Here is a 16754-nt window from a genome sequence, read left to right as displayed (position 1 = left end):
ACTGAGCCACCCAGGCGCCCCTATATTTTGTATATTAACCCATTATCAGATAAATGCTTTACAAATATTCCCTCCCATTCCATACATTGCCTTTTCATTTTGTTTATTGTTTCTTTTTGAGAAGAAGCCTTTTAGTTTGATGCAGTTCCACTTCTTTACTTTCAGTTTCGTTGCTTGTGTTTGCGTATCATATCCAAAAAAATTGTTGCCAAGACCAATGTCTAGGAACTTTTTCCCTGTTTTCTTCTGGAAGTTTTACAGTTTCAGGTCTTATGTTTAAATATTTAATCCATTTCAAGGTAATTTCTGTGAGTGGCCTAAGATAGGGGTCCAATTTCATTCTTTTGCATGTCAAAAGCCAGTTTTTCCAGCACCACGGATAGAGGAGATTATCCTTTCCCCACTAAATATTCTTAATTCCTTTGCCAAATATTAGTTGGCTGCACATGCATGGATTTATTTCTGGGCTCTTGATTCTGTCCCATTGGTTCATTATGTCCTTCTTTATGCCAGTACCACACTGTTTGGATTATTATAACTTTGTAATATAGTTTGAAACCAGAAAGTGTGATGCCTCCAGCTTTGTTCTTCCTCAGGATTTCTTTGGTTATTCAGGGTCCTTTGTGGTTCCATACACATTTTAGGATTCTTTTTTCTCTCTGTGATAAATGCCATTGGAATTTTGATAGGAATTACATCGAATCTACAGATGGCTTTGGGTAGTATGAACATTTTAACAATATTAATTCTTCCAATCTATGAACATGGATTTTCTTTTTTTATTTGTTGTGCCTTCTTCAATTTCTTTCAACAAAATCATACAGTTATCAGTGTTCAGATCTTTCACCTCCTTGGTTATATTTATTTCTAGGTATTTTATTGTCTTTGGTGCTGTTATAAATGGGATTGCTCTCTTTATTTCCTTTTCAGATATTTTGTTGTTAGTATACAGAAATGCAACTGGATTTTGTATGCTGACTTTGTATCTTGTAACTTTACTAAGTTTATTTATTGGTTCTAGCAACTTTTGGGGGATTCTTTAGAATTTCTATATACAAGATCACATCATCTGCAAACAGAAACAATGTTATTTCTTCCTATCCAATTTAGATGCCAAATTTCTCTGGCAAGGACTTCTAGCACTATGTAGAGTAAGAGTAGTGACAGTGGGCACCCTGTCTTGTTCCTGATCTTAGAGGAAAAGCTTTCAACCTTTCACTATTGGGTATATTACTGGTTTCTAGTCTCATACAATTGTGGTTGGAAAAGATAAATGGTAGGATTTCGATCTTCTGAAATGTGCAAAGATTTTTTTTTTTGTGACCTGACACAATCTATCCTGGAGAATGTTCCATGTGCATATGAAAAGAATGTGCATTCTGCTATTATTGGATGGAACATTCTGTATATGTTTGTTACGTCCATTTGGTCCAAAGTATAGGTCAAGTCTAAAGTTTCCCTATTGCTTTTCTGTCTGGATGATCTATCCATTATTGAAAGTGAGATATTAAAGTCGCCTACAGTTATTGCACTATTTCTCCCTTCAGATCTATTAGTATTTGCTTAATATACTTAGGTACTCCAATGTTGGGTGCATTATATTTACAATTGTTATAACCTTTTAATGAATTGACCCATTTATCATTATATAATGACCTTCTTTGTCTCTTGTTAGATTTTCTGACTTAAGTTCTATTTTGTCTGATGGAAGTGTAGCTACCCCTGCTCCCTTTTGGTTTCCATTTGCATGGAGTATCTTTTCCATCCCTTCACTGTGAGCCTGTATGTGTCCTTAAAGTTGAAGTCAGTCTCTTACATACAGCATATAGTTGGGTATTGTTTTTTATTTATTTCATTCAGCCACTTTTTACCTTTTGACTGGAGAATTTAATCCATTTACATTTAAATAATTATTTACATGTAAGGACTTATTCACACCATTGTACTGTTTTCTGGCTGTTTTGTGGTTCCCTTGTTCCTTTCTTTCTCTCACCATCTTCCTTTGTGATTTGATGATTTTCCATAGAAATACACTTTGATTGTCTTCTCCTTACCTTTTGTGTCTACTATCATTTTTTGTTTTGTAATTATCATGAGGCTTACATAGAATATTGTATAGATATAAGTCTATTTTGAGCTTATAACAACTTCCATCACATAGAAAAATCTTACCTTTTTACTCCTTCCTATTTTGTTTTTGATGTCATAATTTATACCTTTTTATATTGTATATCCTTTAACAAATTATTATAGTTATAGTAATTTTTAATAATTTGTCCTTTAACCTTTATACTAGGGTTGAATGTTAAACATATCACCATATTCCAGTATTAGAATATTCTGAATCTGGCTATATGCTTACTTTTACTATTGTGTTTTATGTTTTCATGTTACTAATTAGTGTCCTTTCATTTCAGCTTGAAGAACTCCTTTCATCACTTCTTGCAAAGCAGGACTAGTGGTGATGAACTCCCTCAGCTTTTGTTGCTTGAGAAAGATTATAACTCTCCATTTTTGGAGAACAACTTTTCCAGGTTAAATGTTTTTGTTTAGCAGTTTTTTAGAAATTCTTTCAGCATTTGAATGTATCATCTCATTCTCTCCTGGCCTGTAAAGTTTCTGCTGAGAAATCCACTGATAGCCTTATGGAGGTTCTCTTGTATTTGAGGAATTTTTTTCTCTTGCTGTTTTTAAAGTTCATTGTCTTTTATTTTAGACTGTTTTGTTATAATATACATTGAAGAAGATCTTTTTGAGTTGAAAAGAAAGCCTTGGAGGACTTATGAGCTTCATGAATTTGGATATCCAAATCTCTCCCCAGAGTCAGGACATTCTCAACCATTATTTCTTTAATAAAAACTTCCTAACCCTTTCTCCCTCTCTTCTCCTTCTGAGATTCCATATGCATAGATTGCTTTTCTTAATGGTATTCTATAGTTCATGAAGGCTTTCTTCACTCTTTTTCCTTCTTTTTTTCTTTGTTGTCCTCTGACTGGATAATACCAAATGACCTCTATTCTCCTTCACAAATTCATTTTCTGCTCGATCAGGTCTGTTATTGATGTTCTCTATTGCATCTTTCATTTCACTCATTGTACTCCTCAACTTCATAATTCCTATTTGATTCTTTTTTTAAGATTTTATTTATTTATTTGAGAGAGAGAGTAATAGCAAGAGAGAGAGCACGAACAGGGGGGAGAGGGAGAAGCAGGCTCCCCACTGAGCAGGGAGCCCAATGTGGGGCTCGATCCCAGGACCCTGGGATCATGACCTTAGCCGAAGGCAAACGCCCAACTGACTGAGTCACCCAGGCACCCTTATTTGATTCTTTTTAATGATTTCTATTTCTTTGTGAAAATTCTCATTTTTTTCATGTATTGCTTTCCTACTTTTATTGAATTATCTTTCTGTGTTTTCTTGTAGCTCACTGAGCTTCCTTAAAAGAATTATTTTGAATTGTTTATTGGGAAAATTGCAGATCTCCATTTCTTTGGGGTTACTAGAAAATCATTGTTTCCCTTTGGTGGTGTCATGTTTCCTTCATTTCTCATGTTCCTTGAAGTCTTGCATTGCTATCTTCACATTTGAAGAAGCAGTCACCTCCTCTAGTCTTTACTGACTGGCTTTAGGAAAGAAATACCTTCCATCAGCCCTGTATGAATTCTGAGGCTTTCTCAGACCTTCAGTGGATACACATGTTCCACAATTCTTATTCCCTCTTAGGGAATAGTTCTTAAGATTGTATAACTTCTTTTGATCCTACAAAACCAGGATTAGTGCTTGCAGCTTCTTGTTTACTTCCCCTAGGGTGGTACTGAATGCTCAAGTTTGTATGCTTTCCTCCAATCCCACAGAGGCGGGTTGGCTTTCTTTATGTGCTCACTAGCTATCTACAAAGGCTAGCTCTTGCTGGGAGTGTACACTGATAATTGGTTGTGGAGTAGTGACGTGTGTGACTGAGGCATGTAGAGTATTGTGGGTGCCTGTGGACCAACATGGAGGATCTGTAGGTGAGGTGTCCCCAGGGGCTCATAAGTGGGTTTCCTGAGGAGTCTGCAAAGCAGTTAGAAGGATCCATGTCCAATCACTGTCTTCTGAGAGCCCTGGCTGCTATTCTCCCAGCTGCTCCTTATACTTCGCGTCATGCAACACACCTCAGAAATCTGAGTGAGAGGAGAAAGAAATGGGCCTCTTGGGCAGTGTCCCACACAGCTGGGGAAGCTGGGTGCTCACTCACATGCTCTCACTTTCCCCTGTGGGAGAAATCACATGCCGAAAGATCTCTCTTGTCACTGAGCTGTGCTGTCTTGAGGGAGGGCTGACATGTAAAGTGAAAACTATGTAAAGTGAAACTGTTCCTTTTACCCTCTTCAATGCATCCAATCTCATTATTTTTTGCTCCAACAGTGTGCTGGAACTTCACGGGACTCCTGGACCTACACAAAGGCACTGTCATCCTCGGGTGATTATCAGAATTGGAGTTCTTTGGGCATAAGATGGCAGAAAACTCCTATTTCACCATTTTGATGATGTCTTAGAAGAAGCTTGTCTGTGTCTACAGAAAACTTTGTTGTGATTTTGATGGAAATTTTATTAAATCTATAGAACAGTTTGGGCAGAATTGACATTTTCCTACAGAGTCATCCAATTGATGAATATAGTATGTCTCTCCATTTATCTAGGATTTTTTTGATTTCTTTCAAGCATTTTGTAATTTTCAGCATATAGATCCTATGCATGTCTATTGGATTTACACCTAAGTATGTCATTTTCTTTGGAACAATTGTAAATGATATTGTGTATTTAATTTCAGTTTTCACATTTGTTATTAGTATACAGAAATAAGATCAATTTTTGTGTATTGATCTTATATCCTGCTGTCTTACTGAGATCAGTTCTAGGAGCTTTGGGTAGACCCCATGGATTTTTCTATGTAGATAATCACATAATGTGCAAACAAGGAAAGTTTTTATTTCTTCCCTTATAATATCCATGTCTTTTATTTCTTTTTCTTGCCTTATTGCACTGATATAACTTCCAGCTCTATGTTGAATAACAGTAGTGCCAGTGGACATCCTTGACTTCCACATTTTATTAGTAAGCATGATGTTAGTTATATTTTTTGTAGGTACTTTTTACCAAGTTGAAGATTTTACATCAACATTTTGTCAAAAGCTTTAATTGTGTAAACCAATATGATCATATGATTTTTTTCTCCTGTAGTCTGATGATATGATGGACTATATCAACTGATTTTTGAATGCTGAAGCAGTCTTGCATATCAGAAATAAATACCATTTGGCTATGGTGTATAATTCATTTTATACACTGTCAGATTCAATTTGTTAGTATGTTGTTGAAGATTCTTATGTCTAAATTTACAAGAGTTATTGGTATGTAGCTTTCCCTTTTTTGTAGTGTCTACTTTTGGTATCAGAGTAATACAAACTATATAAAATGAATTAGGGTCATCTGGGTGGCTCAAGCTGGTTAAACATTCAACTCTTGATTTCAGCTCAAGTCATGATCTCAGGGTCATGAGATCGAGTCCCACATCGGGCTCCATGCTGGGCATGGAGCCTGCTTAAGATTCTCTCTCTCCCTCTGTCCCTGAACCCACTCATGCACTCTCTCTCTCTCTCTTAAAAAAAATTAAAATAAAAATTAAAAAATGAGTTGGGAAGTGTTCCCTTCTCTCCTATTTTGTGGAAGAGATTACATAAAGGTCTTCCTTAAGTGTCTGATAGAATTCTCCAATGAAACCTTGGCCTGGAGATTTCTTTGGGGGAAGCATTTTATTATTATTAAAAATTCAATTTCTCTGAGATGATAGGACTATTCAGGTTGACTATTCAAGTTGGTTAGATTTGAGTGTTTGTGGTTTTGAGGAATTGGTCGATTTGACTAAGTCATCAAATTTATTAATGTAAAGTTATTTTCTAGTGTTCCTTCATTGTTCCTACAAGATAACTAGTGATATACCCATTTTCATTCCTAATATTGGTTATTTGAGTCTTCTTGGTTTTTTTTATCATACCTCCTGGATTAGTCTAGTTGATGACCCCCATTCCAGTTGTGGAGGTAGGCGCTCAACTCTCCACTGGATCCTGCTGACACTGGGGTGAAAGGATTTAAGCAAACTGGTGATTTGTTGCACCTTATATCACTTCAAAGGGTCTTGTTGCTGCTGAGGACAGGTGTAGACTTAGCTTACCAATGGGCCCTGCTGACATTACCCTGATGTAAAAATCTAAGCTCCACTTGCTGCCACTAGGCAGGGGATAGAAGATTAGTTCTCTGCTTGGCCCCACCAATAGCACCAGGTTGAGTAATGGGAATGTTACCACCTGCTACCTGCTTCTGACTACTTCCATGGATCAGAAGTCAGGTGAAAGATCAGTTCCTGCCAGGTCCTGCTGAAACTGGTATGTGTGTGTGTGCGTGCGTGTGTGTGTGCGTGCGTGTGTGTGTGTTCAGTTTTTCCATTTTGTTTGACTGATGTAGAGAGAGAGAGTATTGCTAGAAAGGTTTTTTTGTTATTAGGCCACCATTTTCCCTGTGTTTTGGCTAGGGAGAACAGGCTTTTCTTGGAGTTTGTCTGTACCTATTAGAGATTCAGGGCATACATATATGCCCTTATCCAGGGTTTTATAGAGGGCAATAAGGAAACCCAGACAACTTACTGCCTTTCCCTTCCTCCAGTTCCAAGGTCCCTAGGCAGCCTGCCTTCTTCTTTCTCCCTTTCAGAGTCTTCCTATGCTCGTTTGTTGTGTTATGTCCAGAGTGTTCAGTTATTAAGAGGGAGGACCTGGGAGGAATAGGGTCATTCCATCTTAGCAGAACCACAAGTCCCTGTTTTTCTTTTGTAAGAACACCAAATTGTGACCCCATTGTATATATAATTTTATATCATTTTTACTTACCATATCATAAGTTTTTAATTTCTGTAATAAACTCTTTGTAAGTACAATTTAAAAAGCTATATAATTCCCCACTGAGTGGCCAGAACATGATTTACATAATCATTTTCCTATTGTTGAAAATTTAGATTCCAACATTATTGCTATAATAAATAATATACTAATGAAAACATTTGTGCCCTAAAGGTTTTCCATATTTAGGATTATTACCTTAGATAGTCCCAGAAGTGGAATCACACACAGCCTAATAGCAACATGGAAGAGTGCCTCTTTTGTTCTCACCAACACTGGGACTTCAATATGCTCTTAAACATGAGCCAATTTGATGCAGAAAACAGTAGTGTAGTATGCCCTCATGTGCATGTCTCTGATCACCAGGGAGGTTGATCGATTGCCCTTCTTTTATAACCTGCCTTTTCATGTCTTTTGCCTGTTCATCTTCTGGGTCTTCAAGTATTCTTTTGGAATAGCCAGTAGAAGAATCTGACTAAATAGGTACAAGAAGAAGTTTTCTTCAACCAAAGAAGATATGGGTCAATGTCAAAGATCAGCTAGGAGAGAAAGAATTTAATCTCCTGTTCCACTACTGCAAAAATCAAGTGCTTAACAGGAAAACACCTGCCAATTAAATGAAGACATCAGATGAAGATAAAACATATGAAACACTTCAGATTTCTGGATAACTCTTGATCTTGAAAAGTATGCCATTTAAGAAGAATAAACATTTCCTGAATTTTACCTGCAGCATAACAACATTGTCACCTTCAAAAGTCACAAACACATCTGTGTCGCATTTTAGGCCTGAGATTCGGTTTTCCATCATGTAACCCTATTGCAGAAAAAAGAAAAGAAACATATTTCAAATTTGCAATTCTACTATTATAAAGGACTAACATTTTCTTTGAAATTAAACAAAAATACAGAAAATGGAAAAGAATAAAATAACTATAGTTTTCCTGCCCAAATAACCATTCTAAGAATTTTGAACCATCACACTTGCTTTTGATCCATAAATATTATTGTGGATTTGCCTTCATTATTAGTAAAAACATTTGAAAACAGTCATGTCACGTTTTTCCAAAATATTTAACAAATTGTGCTGATTTTTTTTCTCTCTTCCAAATCTTATGAATTCTAATAAATGTCAAGAAATTAGTGATTACGCCCTAAAATATGCAGGCGAATGATGCTTCCCCCACCCCCGCCCTTTCAAAATTAGCAAATATACCTGGTTCTTGGGACACAACATAAAATCCTAAATTGCCACTCTGCATGTTAATATCATTATATACTTTGCATCATAAATCCACACTCCAGTTTCCAGCTAGTTTTTTTCTTTTTCTTTTTTTTTTTACTTCCTGAAATCCTTATTTAAATGGCAGTAGCCTGCTGCTCATTTTCAAAGTGTTGACAGTATTTCCGCACACAAACTGGGAGAAGCAGCTGCTCAAGAGAAAGTCGATCAGCCCCAGGCAAAATGTGGAGCCGCAAAGTTTGCCTTTGTTTGGCCTCGGGCCCTTCCCCTTCTGAAGGCCCCAGCGCTGTATTTCTTCCAGTTCGTTGCTCTCCCCATTAAATCCCCAGGATCTTTCCCACTCTCCAAATCTGCTTCCACAAATCAATCCTGCCTAAGTAAGTTATATGAGAGGTGACTGTCATGCTACTTCTCCCAGGAGTATTTGCAGTTAGCAATGCAGCTCTGAAGAGGGAATGACAAGATTTAGCACCCCCCCACTCAAATTTTCAAGCCACACGGAGCCTCACAGAAGGGTGCTCCCATGTGCAGCCAGGCACTGCAATTTCAAGGTACCTTAATGCCTTAGGGGACTGCCTTTATTTCTGAAAATGGCCACTTGAGTCAGAGAAGCCAGCACTTCCGGGGACCTGAGCATCAGTGCTTCCTGGCCCAAGAGCCTTCCTCTGATGCCCCTACCTTCTCTCCCCACTACCCAGATCAGCATGGCGGCAGTCTGGGCAGCCAAACTGCGCAGTGTTCTTATCTTCAGGAATGCTTAATTAGTTTTGTAAATGTAAACAGGCTGTATGTATGGAAAAATAAATCAGTAACATTTCCAACCTCCTCCAACCCTGCCCCATAACCACAGGGTTAAACCCGCCCCACAGGCAGACCACATGAAATTAGGTTCTGACTGAATGTGACCAGGCCCTAGAGCGTTTCCCCACCGCAAGGCCATAGCTGACTCATTTTCATCATCGTTGTGCTACCATTGATCGAGTACCTACCACAAGCCAGATTCTGGACTGGGTGCTTTACCCAAACCTCACTTGTTAATCCACGTAATCCTCTTCATTCTTACAACTGCCATATGAGGTACGCATCACCCCATCTTACAGATGAGGAAAGGGAGGCTTGAGAGCTATGTTGGAATGTTCTTGAATCATCAAGTTCTGGTGTGGAAAAGATTAACACTCCAGACACCACCTCGGTGTTGGGAAGAAGCATTCATACTCAAGGGGCATAGCTGCTAAGTGCTCAAAATAAAGATTTTGAAGAAACAAAATACTTTTTCTTTCAACATTTTGCTCTGGTCTCCCCCAGTAGGGGTAGGAGTGTCAGGTTCTTGTTCTCTGAGGCTTCTGAATTTGTTCACACTCTGCCCCGGGGGGAAACCAGGCCGCCAGGGCTTTAAAATGACCTGAGAGATAATCTACTCAAAACACAGCAAAATCAGCAAATGAATAACAACAGTCTCTCAAAAAATGGGCAAGAAAGTTCTGTGAACATACAGATGCTCTATCTTATGTTAGCTCTTCCAATGCAATGTAATTTATTTCTCTTCTAGATGGCGAAACTCAACTTTGAACCCTTCTTCATGTTTGAAAGTCGAGTAAAACCACATAATTGCTTTCCCGATGATTCCAGACTCTCCAGGGCCCAGACCCAGCTGATGTACAAGGCTCACAGCCCTTGCAGAGCTTGCAGACAGCTGAAAAGGAAACAGCCAAGAGAAAACCCAAAGCCAACCACGTGCAAGACACGGCTGTGGCCAGCCCATTGCTTCCAATCTCCTGAAACTACCAAGGGCATAGTTACAATCTAATTTCCTTAAAATAGGCCAGAGAGGCCCATCCTCATAAAAATCTAAATCTTTGAAATATCTGGGGTGACCCATTGAGAAACTAACAAGGTTCAACAAGTCCTAGGTATCTGTGTTGTGTGTGAATGTGCGCACAAGTTTAGAGAAAGACATAACATAGAGAGTTACTGAATGCAAACCTGCAGCCATCTTCTTGAGGGACTTAAATTCTAGATTCAGATCCCTGAATTCTTTGGTGGACAAATGATTATAAACACTGTGTGTGTGTGTGTGTGTGTGAGAGAGAGAGAGAGATTTTCTAATTAAAATTGAACTTGGATTTTTAAATTAATTACTAAAAGCAATACATAAGCAAAGCATTATTTTTAAAAATGAGAACACTGAGAAAAACCAACAGAAAAAAAAAAAAGTCATCTGTAATCTCACGATGTGGGAGATAAATGGGTGCCTGGGAAAGAGAGACGCCAAGAAAAAGGCTTGGAATAGGAGCTGAGATTGGGAGGACAGAGGTAAGTGTTGGGAGGAGGAAAGTGGGGAGGGACTGAGAAACCAGAAGGGCAGATCTGGGGGAAGGGAGCCATGGAGTGTTCTGGAGGGAGGAGGAACATGACTGAACATGTTGCAGTTAGAGAAGACTGAGGAGTGAGTCGGGTGTGAGGAAAGCCAGAACCAGGTGAGCAAGACAGGAAAGTAAGAGTGCTGGATTTGGGGAAAGAGGAAATATGTTAACCTCATAGGCACCCACAGCACCCATGGGTGGCAAGCTGAGGGGCAGTCCTGAGCTCTGCAGCCTGAGACACTTTCCACATCAGGTCACAACCCAGCACTTGTTACCTTCCCAAGGCTTTATAAACCAGCACTACAGGATGTGCCAAGAAAAGAGACCGTCATGGTCATTACTGAGGACCAATTCTATGTTATGTGTACATCCGATATTTCATTTCCACCCTTCACAACAACATCTCAGCACCCCTGTTTGGGGATGAGAAAATTGAGGGTCACTGAGGTTTTCTCTGCTCCTTGCCCACTCGCCTGGGGTTTTGCAATGCTCTTCCCCCTGTCTGGAGCAATGCCCCCTCTCATTTCTGTCTCTGGTCCAAAGTTCCCACTGCGGAGAGGCCATCCCTGGTCCTTATGTCTAAAATAGCTGCCCCACCCGCCACCCTATCTCCCCATCTCTTTACCTCAGTTTATTTTTTTATAGCATTTCCAGGTGTCTTTCTAAGCAGAGGACACTGGTGCGCAGACACACAAAGAAGGAAGACCACGTAAAGACACAGGGAGGAGAAGACGATCATCTACAAACCAAAGAGAGAAGCCTCAGAAGAAACCGACCCTGCCAACACCTGATGTTGGACTTTTGGCCTCCAGAACTGTGAGAAAATAAATTTCTGGTTTTTAAGGCCCTCAGTCGGAGATACTTTGTTATGGCAGTCTGCGCGGACTAATACAGGGCGCGGGTGCACGCGCTCACACATACACGGAGATAAATCAATGCGAACTGCTTCTCTAACATGAGTAAATCCTCTGGGGTCTAGGGAAATCCTTCTCTAAGCCATTATTACAAAGCGCTCAACAGCACCTTGGGAAATGAAATGGTAGTCCCGTTTTCTTTTTTCCACATTGGACTCCTAAGGATGGACATTTGCTTATACATTTTTCGTTGGGGTAGGGGAGCAGATGAGAAAAAAAAGGGATGTGAGGAAGAAGCAGGTTTCATCCCCCCGAAAGTGAATAATATTTTCCATTAGCTTATTTCACTCTTAATTAAAAAAAGAAATGTAGAATAGACAGAGGGAACTCTAAACTCCACGCTCCCAAAGCCAACAGAATCCTCAGGGGGTGATGCAGCCCAGAGTCAGGTCTCCATGAAGAAAGAGCACACTGGGTAGATGTGTTACTCTATCTCTGCCTTCTGGGTTACATCGAGTCTCTTAGCAAGTAATTGTGAATGTCATTAAGGTTGTGTCCCATTTCAGTAAGAGCCCCATGAAACATATTTTATGATTCAAGCTTTGTACACTGAAAGTTTAATATTTTCCTGCTGTTTTTAACATCTCTGAATTTTTTTTACTGTATGATTACATTTAATAAATGGATCAGAACAAATTAGAAACAGGCTTTCTTCCCTCCTTTTAAGCAAATTGAGGGTAAATTTTGTTAATTTGAAGAAGAAGAAACAGACAAAATCAATCTTATCTTAAATTTGTCAGGGGAGGGTCAATCGGAAATACAGACACTGACCCACCAAACAGGAGGGACTGTGTCTTAGAATCATGTTAATTTATACCTATGTATCTCTACCACCCCAAATGGGGCAGAGCCTGACATGTGTGAGATTCACTGCACCCTTTCCTGAGACAGCCATGGTCTGAGTGGAGTCTTCTGACAGCCAGAGTTCAAGGCCCAGCAGATGATGGATGTTCCTATGGAAGTGATGACAAGTTGTCCTGCCCTGCCCTGTTTGTTTTGAGGTGACCCTGCATTGTCAGGGCTTATGAAATGGGGAGAGTGGGTGGGAGGAAATTCATTCGTGGGTCCTGTCACCAAATGTATACTGAGAATCTCATGCCATAGGCGCTATACTATGCACAGCAACCGTAGACACAGTCCTGTCCTCAGGAGAGAGATACGTGTTGGTCAGGTAAACAAATAAAATAGGTGATTAAAAAATCTGTGGTAAGTGCCAGAAAGGAGGAGATCTGGGTTCCATGGGAAAAAAATAAAAGAAAGGCCTCTTCTAACCTAGATGCCAAAGAATGTTTTCAGAGGGCTTGTTTAACTTGGAACCTTAAAGAAGAGAAGTCAGCCAAGCCAGCAATGGGAGAAAGCTTGCTCCCGGTGAGAGAATAGCATGTGCAAACACCCTGAGGCCATGAAGGAGCACAGAATGTTCGGGGAGTGGGAAGAAGGCTGAGCTGGATGGAAGTGGTAAGTTGGGGGAGAGTGGCCCAAAGATAAGATGGAAGAGGTAGACAGGGTTCTAGTGACTCAGGAGCCATTTGGGGATTCATTTTAGGTTAGTTTAGGCACAAACTCATAAAATAATTTTGAGCTTTGGAGTAAGATGTGATTTTAAAAGATGACTACAGTGTTGTGTGAGCATAGCCCGGAGCAGGCGAGAGAGAAGTTGGACAAGTTGGTGGCGGAGGCATGGCAGCATGGAGGTGGAGGGAGAAGGGCTCAGAGGGTTGAGTATGTGCATGAGAAGGAAGAAGCCTGGGCCACATGAATGTTATGTGTGTGGTGTGGTGTCTACTGAGTTGGAGAATCCTGGAGCAGGAGGATGTTTGAGGGAAAGATCAAACATTCATATCTGTCAGTGTCAGGTGTGAGAGAGTCCATGAGCTATCCAAGAAGACTGGTCAAAATGAAAGTTAGATATGAGACTCTGGGCATGTGAAAAGATGTCTGGGATGAACATGTAAATTAGAAAACCCTCACCATACAGGTAGTATTTAAAACCTCAGGAAAAGACAGAATCATCAAGAGGTGAATACACAGAGAAGAGAGGACTAAGGCTCACATTCTGGAAAATGCCAATGTTCAGAGGTACATAGAGGCATATGGGCAGAGGAGACTAAGAAGACAAAGAAGCAGGAAGAAAGCAGGAGAGCATGGTGTCCTGAAAGCTGAGAGAGAGTGTGTCCAGGAGGGAGAGATCTGCTGTGAAAAATGCTGCTGAGTGCTCAGGCAGGTGAGGAATGAGGAGTCCTTTGGACGAGCCACAGGGAATCAACAGCAACTGGACTAAAACTGGTTAGGTAGCACGGAGTGGGGGGAAGCCAGATTTGTCTCTGGCAATATGGCAGACTAGAGATTCTTTTTAAAAACTCTCCAGTAGAGGGGCACCTGGGTGGCTAAATCAGTTAAAAGTCTGACTCTTAGTTTTGGCTCAGGTCATGATCTCAGGGTCTTGAGATTGAGCCCCATGTGGGGCTCTGTGCTTAGCACAGAGTCTGCTTGTCCCTCTCCCTCTGCCCCTCCCCCTGTTCTCTCTCTCTCTCTCTCTCTTTCTCTTGAATAAATAAATAAATAAATAAATAAATAAATAAAAAAAATCTTCTAAAAAAAACCTCTCCAGTAGAAATCAAAAAAATATGTTCATAAAATAATTTTTTTAATCATTTTGAATACATATTTAAGCTAATAAAGAGAAATACCCACAGGCTGAACACAATGAGAGAGCACAGATTCCAAAAGGGTAGCAGGTGTTGAAGCCAGATAAGAGGTTATATAAAGACACCTAACAAACATGGTATCCTAGAAAACAACGCCTACCAGGGGTCAAGTAAGAAAACACCACCCCTCACCCAAGAACATAATGAGGAAGTTGGCTAGTCTCAGCTCTGGTTGTGGGTGGAGGGGGGAAACACCTTTCCTTAGAGTTTTCAACTATGCCTGTATTTAGGTGGCTCTGAGGCCAGAATCCATACTTCCTATGAGGCTCTCAGAGCCCCAAACAGAGAAGCCAATATAAAGTGGGTTGTTTAAAGCTGGGATCTTCAGGCAGCTGGCAGAGGTAAATGCAGATCCTTGTTGGCATGGAAGAACTACCAAGATAAAGTTCCAAATATCATGGGCTCAATTTAAAAAAAAATCACAAATCACAAGGAAAAATAAAGAGCAATCAGAAGAGATAGACAACAGCACCAGACCTGCAAAGGTAGCACATACTCATATTACCCTAAAATACCTACAAGTAGATAAAATCAAGAACATGGAGAAACAGTATACAAAATAACAATGGCCTAAAATTTTCCAAAATGATCAAGTGACACAAACCCACATATCAGGCAAACTCAAATAACCCCCAATAGGAAAAACATAAAAACAAATTAATACTTAGGCACATTATAGTAAAACCATAGATCACCAAAAAATAAAATATCTTAAAAGAAGCAGTCTTCTTTAAGACTTTATTTTAAAATAAAATATCTTAAAAGAAGAGTCTTCCCCCTCCAATAGATTACCATGGAGAATTACACTTAGACAGATAGTTGATTCCTCAGCAACAATGGAATCCAGAATAATAATAAAAACTTCAAAGTACTGAGAAAAATAGCTGTCAATCATGAATTCTATACTTAACGGTACTTCATCTTTTAAGACTGGGCATAAAATAAAGACATATTCAGACAAATAAAACCTAGGTTTACCACCACAGACCCACACTAAGTGGCATTCTGACAAATACTCCAGGAATAAACAACGGCTAAAGAGATGCCTGAAGGAATTGTAAGCAAAGACACTGGTAGAAGGAGCTCTAAAGAAAGAGTAGAAGTAGAACTTTAGAACTTTCTAAAGAAAGTTTAGAAGTAGTTCTAAAGAAACCCTGGTTCCATATAATAATAAATACAATGGCTAACTGGTGGAATTAAAAAAGACAGTACTGAAGTAATGGACACGATAGCCCAGAGGGTGGGAGCTGGTGGTTAGGGAAAGCAATCTAAGCCCTGTGTTGTTTGAAGAAAGGAAAGATGATAATTAACTTTAGACTTCGTATGTTAAATGTGCATATTAAAACTGCTAGAGTGGGGACACCTGGGTGGCTCAGTCGGTTAAGCATCCAACTCTTGATTTCCGCTCAGGTCATGATCTCAGGGTCGTGGGATTGAACCTACCACCAACAAAGGGAGATTTTAGCCCACTCAATAGTTGAGAGATCAGACACACCAAAGCCTCAGTAAGAAGAGGGAATAAGCTTGCTCTATTGGTTACATTTAAAACCCTGAGTACTGAACGCACATTCCCTTGAAGAACACATGGAAACCCAAGACGGTTTCCGTGTGTGCTTCAAGGGAAGGAGGCCATAACCAATTTCAAAGAATCTGTATCCCACTGGCCATTTTCTCTGACCACAATGGAATTAAGTGGAAAAATCAATATAATAATAATTATTATTATAACAACAAAACAATGAGAACAGTTACTAAAAAGAAGGCAGTATTATTGCACAGTGGTTATACCCTGTAGCCAAACCAGCTGGGTTTAAATCTTGGCTCTGCCAATCCAGGAGCTGTGTAATTTGGGGCAAATTGCTTAAATTCTTAGTCCCTCATTCTTCACATACGTAATATTGAGGTTATAATAGTCCTACCTTGTGGGGTTGTTGTGAGGATTATATAAGTTAATCAATTTAAATGTGGAGACTCAGGCTTGACACATAGAAAGAATTCATCAAAGGTTAGATTGTTGTTGTTGCTTTTTAAACACTCGACATTAGGAAATCTAAAAACATAATTCAATTCCTGGGCCAAATGATTCGTGATGGAAATTAAAATATACTTAGAATTGATAAACAGAAAATCTTATTTATCAAATTATGGTTGATACAGCCAAAACAGTATTTATTTTATTTTTTTAACATTTACTTTTTTTTTTTAAAGATTTTTATTTATTTATTTGACAGAGACACAGCAAGAGAGGGAATACAAGTAGGGGGAGTAGGAGAGGGAGAAGCAGGCTCCCTGCTGAGCAGGGAGCCCAATGACACGGGGCTCGATCCCAGGTCCCTGGGATTATGACCTGAGCTGAAGGCAGATGCTTAATGACTGAGCCACCCAGACACCCCTAAAGCAGTATTTAAAAAGAAATGTTACAACTTTAAATGTTTATAATAGAAAAGGAGAAACTGTAAAAATTAATGAGATAATATCCAAGCTAAGTTATTAGAAGAACAGCAGGAAAATAAACCCAAGAAAAGTAGAATAAAATGAATAATAAAGATAAAAATCAATTAAATAGAAAATCCAGATACAATCTGGACAGGATC

The 16754-nt window shown here is 39.4% G+C and overlaps 1 protein-coding gene across 1 annotated transcript in view; it reads right to left on the bottom strand.

The window, feature by feature from the left end:
* Positions 1-16754, bottom strand: part of ACOXL (acyl-CoA oxidase like) — a 349740-nt gene that overhangs the window by 135098 nt on the left and 197888 nt on the right. The window contains exon 13 of the mRNA XM_064572203.1: positions 7660-7749. Coding sequence (XP_064428273.1) covers positions 7660-7749 — 90 coding nt within the window. The remainder of the gene's footprint in view (positions 1-7659; positions 7750-16754) is intronic.

Source organism: Mirounga angustirostris, unplaced genomic scaffold, assembly GCF_029215605.1.
Source record: "Mirounga angustirostris isolate CCGP_5_RB_7025 unplaced genomic scaffold, mMirAng1.0.hap1 SCAF_10, whole genome shotgun sequence".
NCBI classification, from domain to species: Eukaryota; Metazoa; Chordata; class Mammalia; order Carnivora; family Phocidae; genus Mirounga; species Mirounga angustirostris.
This window is presented reverse-complemented; position numbering and strand designations above follow the sequence as displayed.